Source organism: Oncorhynchus tshawytscha, linkage group LG07 (assembly GCF_018296145.1).
Source record: "Oncorhynchus tshawytscha isolate Ot180627B linkage group LG07, Otsh_v2.0, whole genome shotgun sequence".
NCBI lineage: Eukaryota > Metazoa > Chordata > Actinopteri > Salmoniformes > Salmonidae > Oncorhynchus > Oncorhynchus tshawytscha.
The window spans coordinates 63,357,616-63,373,530 of NC_056435.1; the positions used below are offsets into that span (position 1 = coordinate 63,357,616).

Below are 15,915 nucleotides of genomic sequence, written 5' to 3' on the forward strand. Positions count from 1 at the left end.
ATGAATATACACCATTCAAAGGTAAATAAATAATTTCAATTTCTTGATAGATCCGCGCACTGCTATCAGAAACAATCAGCGCGAAGACGAGATTACTTACATCTTTGAAAATTGGAAGTCCATTAACGTGGCTACGCAGTGGCTGCTGCTGAGCGCGAAGGTGCTTCTGTTTTGCCGACTGAAGGCACATGGTGATCATCTCCGTGCACGCCAACATCTCTGAATATTTTGGAAGATGTTGTATAGCCAACTTGTACACACCTGCTTCTTTTAATAGCTCGAAAATGCCGTTTTTTGGGGGGGGGTGTTCAAAAGTGTCGCCCTGTGCAGTCAAACCGAAGCAATCGTGCTCCAACAGTGATGTCGCTCTGCAACTTTCTGCTGTAGGTAACCCACCTTCTCGAGAGCTGATTGGTCAGTGTCTTCGTTGAGCATCCCTCCTAGGCAAGAGAAGGAAAAAATACCAAGTGGCGCATTAACATCATTTTACAAGATACATCTTATAAAATAGTAGAATCAGGCGATATCAAACTAAATTAGAGAATACAATTGATAAACCTACAATGCAGATGTTGGATGGGATTACAATTAGGACTACTTCTACATATAGGTTACATTTATTTAAATATGAATTGCATATTTCACCTCAAAACACAGATTTTCTTGAAAATAAAGGAAATGCATGTACATTTATTTCACTTCCCCTTATAAAGGTGTATCAGCAATGTATTGTGCCTGACATTGCCATCTGCTGGTGATGATAGACTATGCCCACAGAACAATGAGCCAGATATTTCACCGGACGTAAAAATGTAAGCATCCGGTTGACATTTCCACTCAATACCAAATTTGGTGATAAGAAGAAGTCCGATGGCCGAGAGTATAAGATGGAGCGAGAAGGATTTTGGTCAACATTATGCAAATGTTCTCTTTGATTAATTATTTGTTTTACCTTTATTTAACTAGGCAAATCAGTTATGAAAAAAATCTTATATACAATGACGGCCTACTAGGAAACAGTGGGTTAACTGCCTTGCTCAGGGGCAGAACGACAGATTTGATCCAGCAACCTTGATCTCAATACAGTTTTCTGTTATCCCAAACTAAAATCTGTTACAAACAGAGTGGAGAAAGTTTTGCAGATGTTACACTTTGACAAAGTAAAAAAAAGTATTGCATTGTTTAGGAGTGCAAGGGCGAACTTAGTTATACTACACTCGCACTTCACAGAGTAGGCGTTCCCTAACGGAAATATGCAAATATATGCTAGAACGCGGCAATAGGATCTAATTTGTTCCCATTGGAAACAACAGGCTATATTTGGTTAGTTATAAAAAATCTTTGCTATACCCTTAAAAAAAGATGGCAGTTTTGAAACAGCGGTAAAGGTGCAGTAACTGTGGTGTTTTGGATGCAGTTATTTCAGAATAACTGCAGTTGAAGTGCAGTTAAATTGCATTATTTTGGACGCAGTAATTTGCAGGACTCTGACTGCAATCTTTTTTTGTAAGGGTAGCTAATAATACTGCAGCAAATTCGGGGGTAGCCCCGGCTGTTATTAAAACCCAGGTGCGGCAACTCTCAAGCTAACACCTTAACCTTTTAAACCAAAAGGTCCTGACCTCATTATGAGGTCCTTATGTTTTGGATCAAGGTTGCTACATTACTCAGGCTCCTGAGTGGAGCAGCGGTCTAAGGCACTGCATCTCAGTATATCGCATCCGACCGTGATTGGGAGTCCTATAGGGCGGCACACAATTGGCCCAGCGTCGCCTAGGTTTGGCCGGGGTAGGCCGTCATTGTAAATAAGAATTTGTTCTTAACTGACTTGCCTAGTTAAATAAAGGTTACATTAAAAACATTTCCCCCTTCCTTTGGCAGAACATATCCCCACTCTTCTCTATACCAAATCCTTCTCGTGAATAAGCCTCTCTAATGATGTCACAGGCACCATCCTGCTTCTGCTTCCAATGTAATGAATTCAGGAGGTAGCCCCAACCTGGACTCAAACCCAGGTCAAGTAACTTTCTAGCCAACACCTCAACTGCTACACCAAGAGGTCCGAACCTCTTGATAAGGTCACTAGCTGTTAGGTTAAAGGTCGCTACATAACAATGGGGAGATAAAAGAGAAAAAAGTGTTTAATATAGATAACGGTGAATACTGTCAAACTTGAATAAACTAACATTGGTGATTAAGCTCAACACATAGCCTACATTCTTAGTACAATTGATCACCAAACAATTATCTTCAAGACAGCCCTTAAAATGGTTGCTCTCACACAAATACACTTGCACAGCAAACACCTCATAAACTCTGCACTGGACTTTTGGTGACAAAAGCTATTTTATACATTTTACATGTTCACCCCTAGTCCCAGGGGAAACACTAACTAAAACTATGGTCTGTGCCCTGTCACACACTCACACACTTTTTAAAATCTCCCACAACATTTTGTTTCAATGTATCAAAATATTTTTTGGTATTTATATTTTGGGAGGGAATTTCACATTTCTTGTAATGTTTGGTGCTCGAGAGCATCACAACCTTGATGTATCATGGGTAAATTGTGACTGAATAATCGGCAAAAATATTGAATAGTTATTTAGGGTGCAAGATCTGTAGATCATTCAGTCCCAACTCTCCTTTAAAGTCGGCTGCGATGTCGAACGGCCCCTTACATAAAATGCAATAGAGCAGGCCAGCTTGTACTCCTAAAACCCTGAAATAAATTACCATAGGAGTTTGGAATTAACGCCGAAAATAAGGTCTGAGGTGAACACAGGCTTAGGAGATCTTATACGTTTTGTTCTATGAGATAATAGCAGTCAGTTAACATTACCTTTATGAATTATGAAGGCTTTATCCTTTGTTTTTATTATTACAAAAACATCTTACAAATTCTGAAAGTGTAGTTAGCTGATGAAGATAATCTCATAGAACAAAACGTATAAACTCTCATAAGCCTGTGTTTACTTACATACCTTATTTTCGGCGTTTATCTAAAAACATTACAAAAACACCATTCATTTTATTCATAGGCATTGTCCAAAGAACCATAGCGGAGTAACTGCCTACAAAAAGACTCCATTGCTATTCCCGTATATATACTTGGCCTACTCTGTCAAAGATATTTATAACTGACCCAAGATAGTTAACCTGTGTCGTTTACAGTGGAAGCAAATGAAGCATTGTGGGGAAAACAGGCCAAGCACAAGCTAGCGAGATCCCAATGGCTCGTTGAATTAGGTATTTGCATATTTCAGAAGGGGAACGCTTTATCTGTGAAGTTCGCATGTGCAGAAACTCAATTCGACGTTGCACTCCAAACAACGCAATTGTTTCAAACTTTGGCAAAGTGTCATGTCTATAAAACGTAGTGCACTGTGCATTGAGATCAGATGTTTCATAGATGAGAAAATTTGCAGAATGTTGGCCCAGTATCACCTAGTTCCATCCTCAGTTTACCAGTACTCGCGACAAGACTTCCTCTCAGTACCATATTTGGTGATGAGAAAACGTTCTAAACGGAACCTTCCGTTTTATAGCAACCGTGACGTATATGGGTTTACCCCTTCTGTCTGTGGTTTCTAGACGCAGCCTGACGTTAGTCACATGACACGGCCAGGAAGAAATTCAGACCGAGTGGTACTTGTCATACAGCTTTTTAGTTTTTCTGAGACGTTGTTTACCATCCACATTCCTTGGTGGGCGTAAGAAGGACATTTACAGAAACATTTGTTGCCCTCTGATATGGGTAAGATGTAATCCAATCGTTTTATATGGAGGAATTGTCCATTTTCAAAGATATCCGTAGATGGTTAGATAGGTGAGCTAGCTAACGTTAGCTACCTTAAGTGACATCGATATTCAAAGCGAGCAAACCTGTGCATACCTTCACGACACATCCTACTGACCAAGTAGTTAATTATTAAGATAGTTATGCACATCAAGAGTGTAGTTAACTAGTGATTGTTTTATGTTGTGAAGCTAACAGCTAGATAGCTACCAGAGTTGTTATAGCTAGCTGCTATGTGGATTTAGCTAGGTAAATTACTAGCTTGTTGTTTGGCCTCCTTTCAGCGTCCTGGGATTGTTATTGAAATCTTCCCTGTCAATTTTCTCTTGCCATTTCCCATTTATGTCGCTCCCTTTCCATGTAGAAGTAATTTATAAATTGTGTTAGCTACCTTTATGATTTTTGAAAGTATTGAAAGAATAGCTAGCTACGTACAGGGCAGCTAGGTAGCTAAAATACTTTTACTACTTAACGTAGATAGCTAACATTAGCTAGCTAGCAAAATACAACCATATTAGACTTGCACAAAAACTTGGATTAGCTAGCAAGCTAGCTACCTATTCCCTAAAACAAACAATACCTAGCAAATTTACTAGTCAGCATTTGAGTTTATAAGAGCAGTAGCTAGCTAATTTATGTAATGTCAGATTTACTGTTTGCAGTTATGGAATTTGTGGTAGCTTCTGAGCTTGACTTAATTGACTGTGGTTGTGGGGTAGTTAAGAAACCAAGGGAAGAGTCATTGTCTTAAATCAAGCAATTAATCAGGTTACAGTAGCTAGTAAATAAATGAGGTGAGGGGGACAGCCCTATTTTGAGACAATCTGGTTCTGGTCCCTGTGGGACCCATTGTCATTCCAAACATGTTATCAAACAGGCATTAACATTTAGTCTAAAGCATTTGGGTTATATTGCAATATCCTATACATTTGTCATTGTTTTCCTACATTATTTTCAATTTGCGATCACTGCATTGATGATTAGCAGATATAGGATTTTTTTAGACTGCTCCAACCTGCTCCAATTCCATTGTAACAGATGCAGACTCAGATTTTTTACTTTAAAATGTATGCCAATCAAAAACGAATGATTGCAAAGTTAAACAAACCATACAACTCTATGCACCAGTATAATTATGTTATACTGTACCTCTACACAGCCAATGTGTAAATGGCACACCCAACTTCCTCATCCCCATATTGTTACTTATCATCTTGGTCTTTTGCACCCCAGTATCTCTACTTGCACATCATCTGCATGTCTATCACTCCAGTGTAAATGCTAAATTGTAATTATTTTGCCTCTATGGCCTATTTATTGCCTTGCCTCCCTACTCTTCTACATTTGCACACACTGTACATAGATGTTTCTATTGTGTTATTGACAGTACATTTGTTTGTAACTCTGTGTTGTTTTGTCGCACTGCTTTGCTTTATCTTGGCCAAGTTGCAGTTGTAAATGAGAACTTGTTCTCAACTGGCCTGCCTGGTTAAATAAAGGTCAAATATATATATATATATTTTTTAACTTTGCAATGATTGTTTCTTGTTTCAGTGGTGTGGACAGTACCCATGCTATATTATTAGACATGAATTAACTTGTTGACACAGTTAGCAGATTGCAAGTTTACACTGGTTTTACATGGTTACGCCGTGCAGATGACCAAACTGGCCAACCCTTGATGACAAGGCTACTTTAGGCTAAATCTGACAATTGCCTTAGAAAGTCGCATGAGCATGCATTTCAAATCAATGTATTTGTCACATACACATGGTTAGCAGATGTTAATGCGAGTGTAGCGAAATGCTTGTGCTTCTAGTTCCGACAATGCAGTAATAACCAACGAGTAATCTAACCTAACAATTTCACAACTACTACCTTATACACACAAGTGTAAAGGGATAAAGATTATGTACATAAAGATACTAATGAGTGATGGTACAGAACGGCATAGGCAAGATTCAGTAGATGGTATCGAGTACAGTATATACATATGAGATGAGTAATGTAAACAAAGTGGCATAGTTTAAAGTGGCTAGTGATACATGTATTACATAAAGATGCAGTAGATGATATAGAGTACAGTATATACATATGAGATGAATAATGTAGGGTATGTAAACATTATATTAAGTAGCATTGTTTAAAGTGACCAGTGATATATTTTACATCAATTGCCATTATTAAAGTGGCTGGAGTTGAGTCAGTGTGTTGGCAGCAGCCACTCAATGTTAGTGGTGGCTGTTTAACAGTCTGATGGCCTTGAGATAGAAGCTGTTTTTCAGTCTCTTGGTCCCAGCTTTGATGCACCTGTACTGACCTCGCTTTCTGGATGATAGCGGGGTGAACAGGCAATGACTCGGGTGGTTGTTGTCCTTGATGATCTTTATGGCCTTCCTGTGACATCGGGTGGTGTAGGTGTCCTGGAGGGCAGGTAGTTTGCCCCCGGTGATGCGTTGTGCAGACCTCACTACCCTCTCGAGAGCCTTACGGTTGTGGGTGGAGCAGTTGCCGTACCAGGCGGTGATCCAGCCCGACAGGATGCTCTCGATTGTGCATCTGTAGAAGTTTGTGAATTTCTTTAGCCTCCTGAGGTTGAAGAGGCGCTGCTGCGCCTTCTTCACGATGCTGTCTGTGTGGGTGGACCAATTCAGTTTGTCTGTGATGTGTATGCTGAGGAACTACCTACATTTTCATTTCTTATTATGTAAAAAAAACAGGTTTCCTGAACCTAAATTAAATCTACTTGCTTGAATTATCTTGGCTCTGCTTTGGACACAACTCTGCTTAGTGAGTAGACAGAGGAGATGTTAGTAATCTTTCTAAAATACTTGAATAGCTTTTAGACTGCTCAACAACATTAGGCTACCTACATATGCCTATGCTTACATAATCTAGGCTATAATGTCATCTATAATACCAAATGGCATAGTTTTTTTTTTTTACAGGGACCCATAGTCTGTAACTCCGTTACCTATGAGCCCCTAGGTCTAACTGCTAACCACTGACACCAACCAGGGTCTGAAACTATCACTGACTCATGATGTACCAGTTTATGTCATCTGGTAATCCAGGAGGGATTACATTTTTCCTGTCCTTCTGATTTAGCTGTTACCACCACATGGCTTCTCAACCAGTATCCCAGCTCTATTGTAGAACAACAACAAGGCAGTTGAATAGCCATATTTGTATGCCAAGGCTACTCTCTGTACAGCAAAATGCTCAATGTTAGCATTTTACTTCCTTGTTTTGCTTAAGTCTCCATGGGTTTGTTATAGTGTTGTAGGCATAAGTGCAGGAGTCTGTTTAAACATTCCATCGGGTACAGTAGGATGTAAACCAGGAAACTTGTACTATAGATGAACCCTTATGTAAACCAGGACACCTGTGCTATAGACGATCCCTTATGTAAACCAGGACACACACACTATAGCCGTGTTTCTTGTCTCTTAATGTTTACATGTGATGTCACGTTTTCTTTCTTTGCAGTTCATGTCATAGCCAAAACATGCTGCACTGTTAATGGCTGAACTATGAAGGCACAACTTCAAGTCACTGGTGAGTTTTGACCTTACTATTTTGTCTTTTTCATTATGTGGCGGACCTCAGGAAGAAGCTGTCATCATGGCTTCAGATAATCGGGTTTCTACTAATAATCATAAATTAAATAATAAGCCACTGACACTCGAAGCTGTAGAATGCGCTTTTTAATGGGACTGGCGGGTGCTTGTTCTCTATAGGCCTAGCTGATGGTACAGACTGTGAATTCATCAAGTATTTATAGAGTATGAATGGAATAGATGGAATAGAATAACTTTATTTTCTTATTTTTTCAGTGGTTGAAATATATATCAATAACAAACATAGTAGGATGTACAGTAAACCAACTAGGCTAAAGAATCGTTCTAAACAGAGGTAGTGCTTAGGCTACAGTGATGGGTCAATGAGGCAATGTGAACATGGATCTCACATTTCCGTTCTGAGGTTTATTTCTATGGCTAACTTCCGTGACTTATAACAGTGTTCACTAGAATCTCTTACCTTGACATGATTTGTGTATATTATGGCATGCAGTTCTGTCGGCCAAACTGAAGGAGAACAAAAAGAACTGGTTTGGCCCCAGTCCGTACGTGGAGGTGGCTGTGGACGACCAGTCGAAGAAGACGGAGAAATGCAACAACACCCACACCCCCAAATGGAAGCAGTCACTCACAGTGTAAGTAGCTACGGTAATACCTATTTGCATTTCAAGTCAAATGTTATTTGTCACTTGCGCCCAATACAACAGGTGTGGACTTGACTGTGAAATGCTTAATTATGAGCCCTTTCCCAACAATGTAGTAAAAAGAGATTAGCTAACAAAATCGAAGTATTAACATAATAAAATAACAGTAATGAGGCTATATACAAGGAGTACCAGTAATCGAGTCACTGCAGGGGTACAAGGTAGTTGAGGTAATATGTACATGTAGGTAGGGATAAAGTGACAAGGCAATGGGATACATAATAAACTGGTGTGTGTGGTGTCAATATGGATGCATGTCTTTATGTGTGAGCTTATGTAGTGTGTGGGTAGGGTCCAGTGAGTGTGTGTATAGAGCCAGTGCAAGAATGTCAATGCAAAATAATATATACATATAACACAATTCCGGAGGCCAATGCAGATATTCCGGGTAGACATTTTGATGAACTGTTCAGCAGTCTTAAGGCTTGGGGGTAGAAGCTTTTCAGGTCCCAACTTGGCGCTCCGGGACGGCTTCCCGTGCGGTAGCAGAGAGAACATACTTTTAAGGCCTATCTCTGACACCGCCTTCCTCTGACAAATTTATATTCGAATGTATATTTATTTTGCATATAGGCCTATAGTGCATTTCTCATTCATAGTCTTGGACTAATACGCATGCTCAGAGATTCTCCATGGAAAGTGCTTCTTAGTCCGTAGGTGTAATCCGTATCTGGGAAACTGGCCCACGGTGATCTCGTTATTGTTTATGTGGTTAACTCATTCCTTTATAATAGTGTAATTGTTTAGCCCTGTCACCAAGAATTGCATGTCGTCTCCTCCTCTATTGTTGTATAGCCTACTAAGTACAGTAGTGAAACCGTAAACAAATGTTTTCCACCCTCTACACAGAATTGTCACACCCTTCAGTAAGCTCATTTTCCGGGTATGGAGTCATCAGACGCTGAAGGCCGACTTCCTATTGGGCGTGGCCACATTGGACATGAGTGAAACCCTCAAGTCCAATGATATGAAACGTGAGTTCATTCTCTTCTCCTGATGAGGCACGGAGCAGGTAGTATTAAATGTGATTATATGAAATCTCTGTGACTTTTTGATAGCGGAAAAGTGTATAACAGCCTATACAAGAGCTTTGCAGTAAGTGGTTGTCATATTTACAAATAGTCCTCTGAAATATAACTGATGCGTGCCACTGCACTGTAGGGAGATGAGGAGCAAGCGGTGGCTCTCATTCACGCCACTTCTTACTATACACTACATGACCAAAAGTATGTGGACACATGCTCGTCGAACATCTCATTCCAAAATCATGGTCATTGAGAGTTTGTTTCCACTGCTCCAGAGTCCAATGGCGGCGCGCTTTACACCACTCCAGCTGACGCTTGGCATTGTGCGTTGGTGATCTTAGGCTTGTGTGTGGCTGCTCAGCCATGGAAACCCATTTCATTAAGCTGCTGACAAACAGTTATTGTGCTGCCGTTGTTTCCAGAGGAAGTTTGGAACTCTGTAGTAAGTTTTGCAACCGAGGACAGGCTATTTTTCCGCCCTTCAGCACTCGACGGTCCCATTCTGTGAGTTTGTGTAGCCTACCACTTCGGGCTGTGCTGTTGTTGCTCCTAGACATTTCCAATTCATAATAACAGCACTTACAGTTGACCAGGGCAGCTCTAGCAAGGCAGAAATTTGAAGAACTGTCTTGTTGGAAACGTGGCATCCTATGACGGTGCCACTTTGAAAGTCACTGAGCTCTTCAGCGAGGCCATTCTACTGCCAATGTTTGTCTATGGAGATTGCATGACTGTGTGCTCGATTGTATACACCTGCCAGCAATAGCTGTGGCTGAAATAGCTTAATCCACTAATTTGATGGGATGTCCACATACTTTTGTGTATGTTGTACTGTTACTCTAATCTTAAAGGGATAGTGCAATTTTGTTATTTCAATTTGAAGGAAGTTGAAGAAATAGTAGAAAAATAGCAGCGGCGATTTAGCAGTGGCTGCTAAATGAATATAGGTAAAACGAGTGTGTGATAGAAAAATTACGTGTTTACCTGGTTTGTTTGAAATTAATAGGAAGACATTTCTGTTCTGTTTAATTCTGTGTTTCTGTAAAGAGATGCTTTCCACTCTATCTTCCTGCAGTCTGCTAGAGATGGTGATAAAAACCTAAATACGGGCGTTCCATAGACAAGATGACGTGTGTGTGTGACCCGCGATAGAGAGCCTGGAAGAGTTTAGAACAATGCCTTATTGTCTCTTCTTCCTGGCATCTGGGAAAATAAGCCGGGTTGGGGGTAAAACACCATCCTGTGTAGATAACCAAGGTGGCTTGTGGGAGATGGAACCAGTCGGACTAAGCATTTTTCGGGCCTATATAGTATCAGTTTTTTTTTTTCATTTTCAGTTAGGTTGCTCAGCTGTTGGGCTGACTGGTTTCATTCGTGCAATAATTAATCGATATTGTTTAAAGATAATTGTTTGAAGAAATGACAGTCTCTCTCACTTGAATAGAATATTCCACAAGTGTCCCGTGCACTGAATTTGCTCCCAATTATCACCTTTAAGATACAGGTAGATAAGGTATACTTTATTAATCCATACTAGGTGTACTTTATTAATCCAAACTAGGTGTACTTTATTAATCCATACTAGATAGTAATGTGTCTTCTGCTTTTTTCCCAATCCCTCTGATATGAATATATATTTATAAACTGGGTGGTTTGAACCACAAATGCTGATTGACTGACAGCTGTGGTATACCCAGGGTATGACACAACCATTTGTTTTTCCTGCTCTAATTATGTTGGTAACCAGTTTATAATAGCAATAAGGCACCTCAGGGGTTTGTGGTATATGGCCAATATACCACGGCTAAGGGTTGTGTATGGGCACTCTGCTTTGCGTCGTGCCTAACAGCCCTTAGCCGTGGTATGTTGGCCATATACCACACCCCCTCGGGTCTTGTTGCTTAAATATATATATATATATATAACAGACACTAGGTTGTAGAGGCTGGAGCAGAGGGTAGCCGCAGTACAGCGCCCAGTAAGCAGTTTATTGACAACGTTTCGATCTTCATCAGGTCCTCACCCTGTTTTTTTTTTGTTGCAGTACTTCCTTAGCCCAGCACCTACGTTTCTTTAAGGATGTGCATTTGATCACAAAGTTTTCTAAAGTTAAGAACTCCTCTCACCCACGTCTTAATTGGACACACATTGAAAATAACTAACAACAACCAGTACACTCTGCCCTCCACGGAAGTGTTTAACACTCCTGCTCTAATCCACTACTTCATGTCTGGTATTCTTTGTGAGACGGCTCTCGCCTCAGCTGCTGGAATTAGAGGCGGCTCTCGCCTCAGCTGCTGGAATTCGAGGCGGCTCTCGCCTCAGCTGCTGGAATTCGAGGCGGCTCTCGCCTCAGCTGCTGGAATTCGAGGCGGCTCTCGCCTCAGCTGCTGGAATTCGAGGCGGCTCTCGCCTCAGCTGCTGGAATTCGAGGCGGCTCTCGCCTCAGCTGCTGGAATTCGAGGCGGCTCTCGCCTCAGCTGCTGGAATTCGAGGCGGCTCTCGCCTCAGCTGCTGGAATTCGAGGCGGCTCTCGCCTCAGCTGCTGGAATTAGAGGCGGCTCTTGACTTTTAACTCAAGCATGTGAATGGGCTTACTTTGCCAATAGAATGAGTCCTTTCAGTCATGGTCGACGTGCTGCCCATGTGACCCTCAAAGATATATTCATGAATTCCTGCACTACAATCAGGGGTCAAAGACACACAGAAGTGCACCTCCTATGAGGATGACCAAATATGCTACTGATTAAATAATAATATTCACTGAGTGTACAAATCATTAGGAACACCTGCTCTTTCGATAAGACTGACCAGGTGAAAGCTATGATCCCTTATTGATGTCACTTGTTAAATCCACTTCAATCAGAGAGGTTAAAGAAGGATTTTTAAGTCTTGATACTATTGAGACATGGATTGTGTGCCATTCAGAGGGTCAATGGGCAAGACAAAAGATTGAAGTGCCTTTGAACGGGATATGGTAATAGGTGCCAGGCGCACCAGTTTGTCACACTCAACCATTTCCCGTGTTTATCAAGAATGGCCCACCACCCAAAGGATATGCAGCTAACTGGGAAGCATTGGAGTCAACATGGGCCAGCATCCCTGTAGAACTCTTTTGACACCTTGTAGAGTCTATGCCTTAACGAATTGAGGCTGTTCTGAGGGCAAAAGGGGGTGCAACTCAATATTAGGTAGGTGTTGCTAATGTTTGCTATACTCTGTGTAGATGGTCAATACATGCATATCGTGCAGAGGCCATCGCGTTTCAGGAACACAAGTTATATTTCTGATATTAGACGGGATTACATCAAGGCTAGAATTCAAGCTGATCCATCCATGTTTACACTCTTTGTTTATAAACTAGCATCTACGCGTGTGTCTGTCTTTCTGTGTGTCTGTCAGTCTCTGAGGTGGTGCAGATCTTACAGCTGTGTTCAGACCAGGACAACACAGACGTGGTGGGAGACCTGTCCATCTGTCTGGATGGCGTGCAGGTGGACCCAGAGACCTTTGCTTCTGCAGAGAGAGACCATGGTGAGGATTAGGGATGGGCAGGGTAAAGTGTCGGTGTTTGACGCAAAAATATACTATTGGTTATTCCAATTACAGTTTTTTTCGGATGCAACTGAAAGGGACATTGTACATCATTTTACTACTGCACTTGACGTACTCCACAAGCAATAAGCACATATTTTTGTTGTTCATTTTGTCAATGCTTATAAATATAACCTGCTAAATAGTTGCATTTGTACATTTTGAGTACAAACCTTTGAATACTCAAGTAGTCGCGCCGATCCCAATTGAGGATGATGTGATTAATACATTTCACTAGATGAGTTGTATTCTGTTTGAATGCTTGATGTTGATGGTTTTCTTTTTCAGCAGCTACTGCTCCCAACAGGGACGTGAGGCAGAACGAAGATGGAGGCAACAGGTATCATGTTTTAATAATACTATATTGTATGTCTTCTGTAAGTTCTCTGAGTGAATACTTGACTTTTTTTGGGGGGGGGAGATTTAGTGTGAGTAGGCAAAATACTTTTATGATATTACTCAGTCACACTAGCATATCTTCTGTCCATTGTGAATACTAGAGATGGGCACCGATATGTCAAGTTTAAATCGATGTTAATTGCATTTTTCCCAATTATTAATATATAGTTTTACAAAAAACATTGCAACTATCTCGGCACTGGGATGTCCAGAGAACTGCTTGCTGATGGCAAAGATCTTATCAAAGGACTTTAGGATCAATTATTGATCCTAAGCAATGTACTTTCTTGGTAAGGAAGAAGGGGGTGAACATTTTTTATTTTTCATGATAACTCTTGACAGTATGTAAATACTTATATTGTGTTCATAAATGTTTTTTGATTAGATTTAGTTTTGTAGTGTCATGTTTGCTGATGTCAGTGATGTGATCCTCCGGTATGTGTGTATTGTAAAATAAAAGTACTAGTGGGGGTGGTAGTAGTAATGATGATGGTGGTAGTAGTAGTAGTAATGATGATGGTGGTAGTAGTAGTAATGATGATGGTGGTAGTAGTAGTAATGATGGTGGTGGTGGTAGTAGTAGTAATTAATGATGGTGGTAGTAGTAGTAATGATGGTGGTAGCAGTAGTAATGATGGTGGTAGCAGTAGCAGTAATGATGATGGTAGGTAGCAATAGTAGTAGCAGTGGAAGCAGTAGTAGTAATGATGATGGTAGGTAGCAATAATAGTAGTAGCAGTAGTAGATAAAACGTTTTGACCACCAAAAAGTAGGAGGCACTACCTACAACCAAAACGGCAAACAAAAAGTAATTGACTGTGTGCTGCATGCAATTTATTTAGACTTTTGGTGATGTCATACCCGCCAGGTCCAGCAGAGACACGTCACCTTCCAGTGACTCTACAGAGGACTGGGTGATCATCCCCAGTGGCCACGAGATCAACTGCACGGTGTCTCCCGCCCCATCCCCAGGGGGCTCCAAGTCCACACGCCCCCCCAGACCTGCTCGTCCTCCTCCACCCACCCCTCGCAGACCAGCCGCCTCCCCAGGTGGGCACCACGCTAAGAAAGGCCCTAGACATACCCTAGCAATTCCATAATAATACAATATAAAATACCACAATACTATAGTAATACAATAGATAACCATAGAGGTCTCTGACAGAACTATTGAAAGAAATTCCTTTCGTGTGTTGATGTGCTAATGCCAGTCCATCTATTGCCTTCATGTAATGAAACGTTCATGTTTTCAAGCCATTTTGTGAAATGTAATGAAGTGCCGTCCAGATATGCTATTCAACACAGATATGCTATTCAACACAGATATGCTATTCAACACAGATATGCTATTCAACACAGATATGCTATTCAACACAGATATGCAGTCTAAAAGCATTCGCCTTATTTAGCAGCTTGTCATTAGCATCTCCTACTAGCGACCACAGCTAACCTCTCCTTTGTCTATACCATCTCCAACTAGCAACCGCAGCTAACTATTCTCCTCTGTCTCATCGAACCTCCTCCAGCAGCTCCACCCCAAGACCATAGCTAACCTTTTCTCCTCCAGCGTCCTCTAGCAGCTCCACTCCCAGCGACGTGAGCGAGCCCACGGCTTCAGGCGGCTCCTCCTCAGACCCCCCTCCCGAGAACGGCGCAGAACCCCCACCCCCACAGGCAGCCAGCACCAGCGGACCGGAAGCCATTGGGGCACCCCCAGCCGGAGGGCTCCCCCAACTCGGCCCTGTCAGCAACGGCCCACTGCCACCGGGGTAAGTGGACTAGGCTCCTAACCAGATGTGTATCATGAGCAAGTAAAAAAGAACGCTCCCAATCAATCCGACAGCCCTGACCAGCCTGTCCATCGAAAATGTGCGCATGTGTTAGTCTTCATATCCAATTGTATTTGTCACATGCGCCGAATACAACAAGTGTAGACTTTACTGTGAAATGCTGACTTACAAGCCCTTTCCCAACAATGCAGTTAAAGTATGACAATTAACAATTAGATCAAAAGAAACTAGTAACACAATAAAATAACAATAATGAAGCTTTATACAGGCTACATACAAGGAGTACTGAGTCAGTGTACTGGGGTGTGAGGTAGTTGGGGTGATTGAATGAGGTAATATGTACATGTCGGTTTGGTTAGGTCTTTAGCGTCATGTGTATGTAGGTAGGGGGTCTTTGGCGGTATTCATGGGTTTCAATGTGTGTGTGTGTGTGGAGTTGACTGTATGCCCTATATAGCCTTCTGTATGTACCCTACAATATATCCCCATGCTGTATATCCTGCATCGTGCTGATGTGAGCTTTAAGGTTGCAGTGTTTTCCCCTGTATGCATTTAGCAGCGCAACTGCCCAGTGCTTAACCATAACACAATGCAGCCACCACTATGGTTGAAAATATGGAGAGTGGTACTCGGTGATGTTTTGGATTTGCTCCAAACATAACACTTTGTATTCAGGACAAAATGTTCATTGCTTTGCCACATTTATTGCAGTATTTAGTGCCCTGTTGCAAACAGGATGTATGTTTTGGAATATTTGTATTCCGTACAGGCTTCCTTTTCACTCTGTCAGTTAAGGTTAATATTGTGGAGTAACTACAATGTTGATGATTCATCCTCAGTTTTCTCCCATCGCAGCCATTAAATCCCTGAGCAGATCTCCGGCATCTGAGTTAGGAACAACGCCTGTATCTTTGTAGTGACTGGGTGTATTGATACACCATCCAAAGTGTAATTTATAACTTCACCATGAGGTAGTCATTCAAAAATCATGTTAAACAATTATCATTGCACACACAGTGAGTC

At 41.3% G+C, this 15,915-nt stretch overlaps 2 protein-coding genes across 3 annotated transcripts in view; one reads left to right on the forward strand and one right to left on the reverse strand.

Moving 5' to 3' along the window:
- necab3 (N-terminal EF-hand calcium binding protein 3) overlaps positions 1-694 on the reverse strand; it is a 50,600-nt gene extending 49,906 nt beyond the window's left edge. Inside the window, exons 1-2 of the mRNA XM_042324815.1 lie at positions 646-694; positions 101-440 (exon numbers count right to left, since the gene is read on the reverse strand). Of these exons, the coding sequence (XP_042180749.1) occupies positions 101-217 (117 nt within the window). The 5' untranslated portion in view covers positions 218-440; positions 646-694. The remainder of the gene's footprint in view (positions 1-100; positions 441-645) is intronic.
- Positions 695-3,601: 2,907 nt separating this feature from the next.
- Positions 3,602-15,915, forward strand: part of LOC112255025 (E3 ubiquitin-protein ligase Itchy) — a 33,055-nt gene continuing 20,741 nt past the window's right edge. The window contains exons 1-8 of one of the 2 annotated variants that reach the window (XM_024428056.1): positions 3,602-3,757; positions 7,289-7,357; positions 7,874-8,015; positions 8,934-9,058; positions 12,512-12,643; positions 12,992-13,043; positions 13,971-14,152; positions 14,670-14,871. In XM_024428056.1, coding sequence (XP_024283824.1) covers positions 7,333-7,357; positions 7,874-8,015; positions 8,934-9,058; positions 12,512-12,643; positions 12,992-13,043; positions 13,971-14,152; positions 14,670-14,871 — 860 coding nt within the window. In that variant the 5' untranslated portion in view covers positions 3,602-3,757; positions 7,289-7,332. The remainder of the gene's footprint in view (positions 3,758-7,288; positions 7,358-7,873; positions 8,016-8,933; positions 9,059-12,511; positions 12,644-12,991; positions 13,044-13,970; positions 14,153-14,669; positions 14,872-15,915) is intronic. The other variant, XM_024428057.1, reaches the window with a different exon arrangement.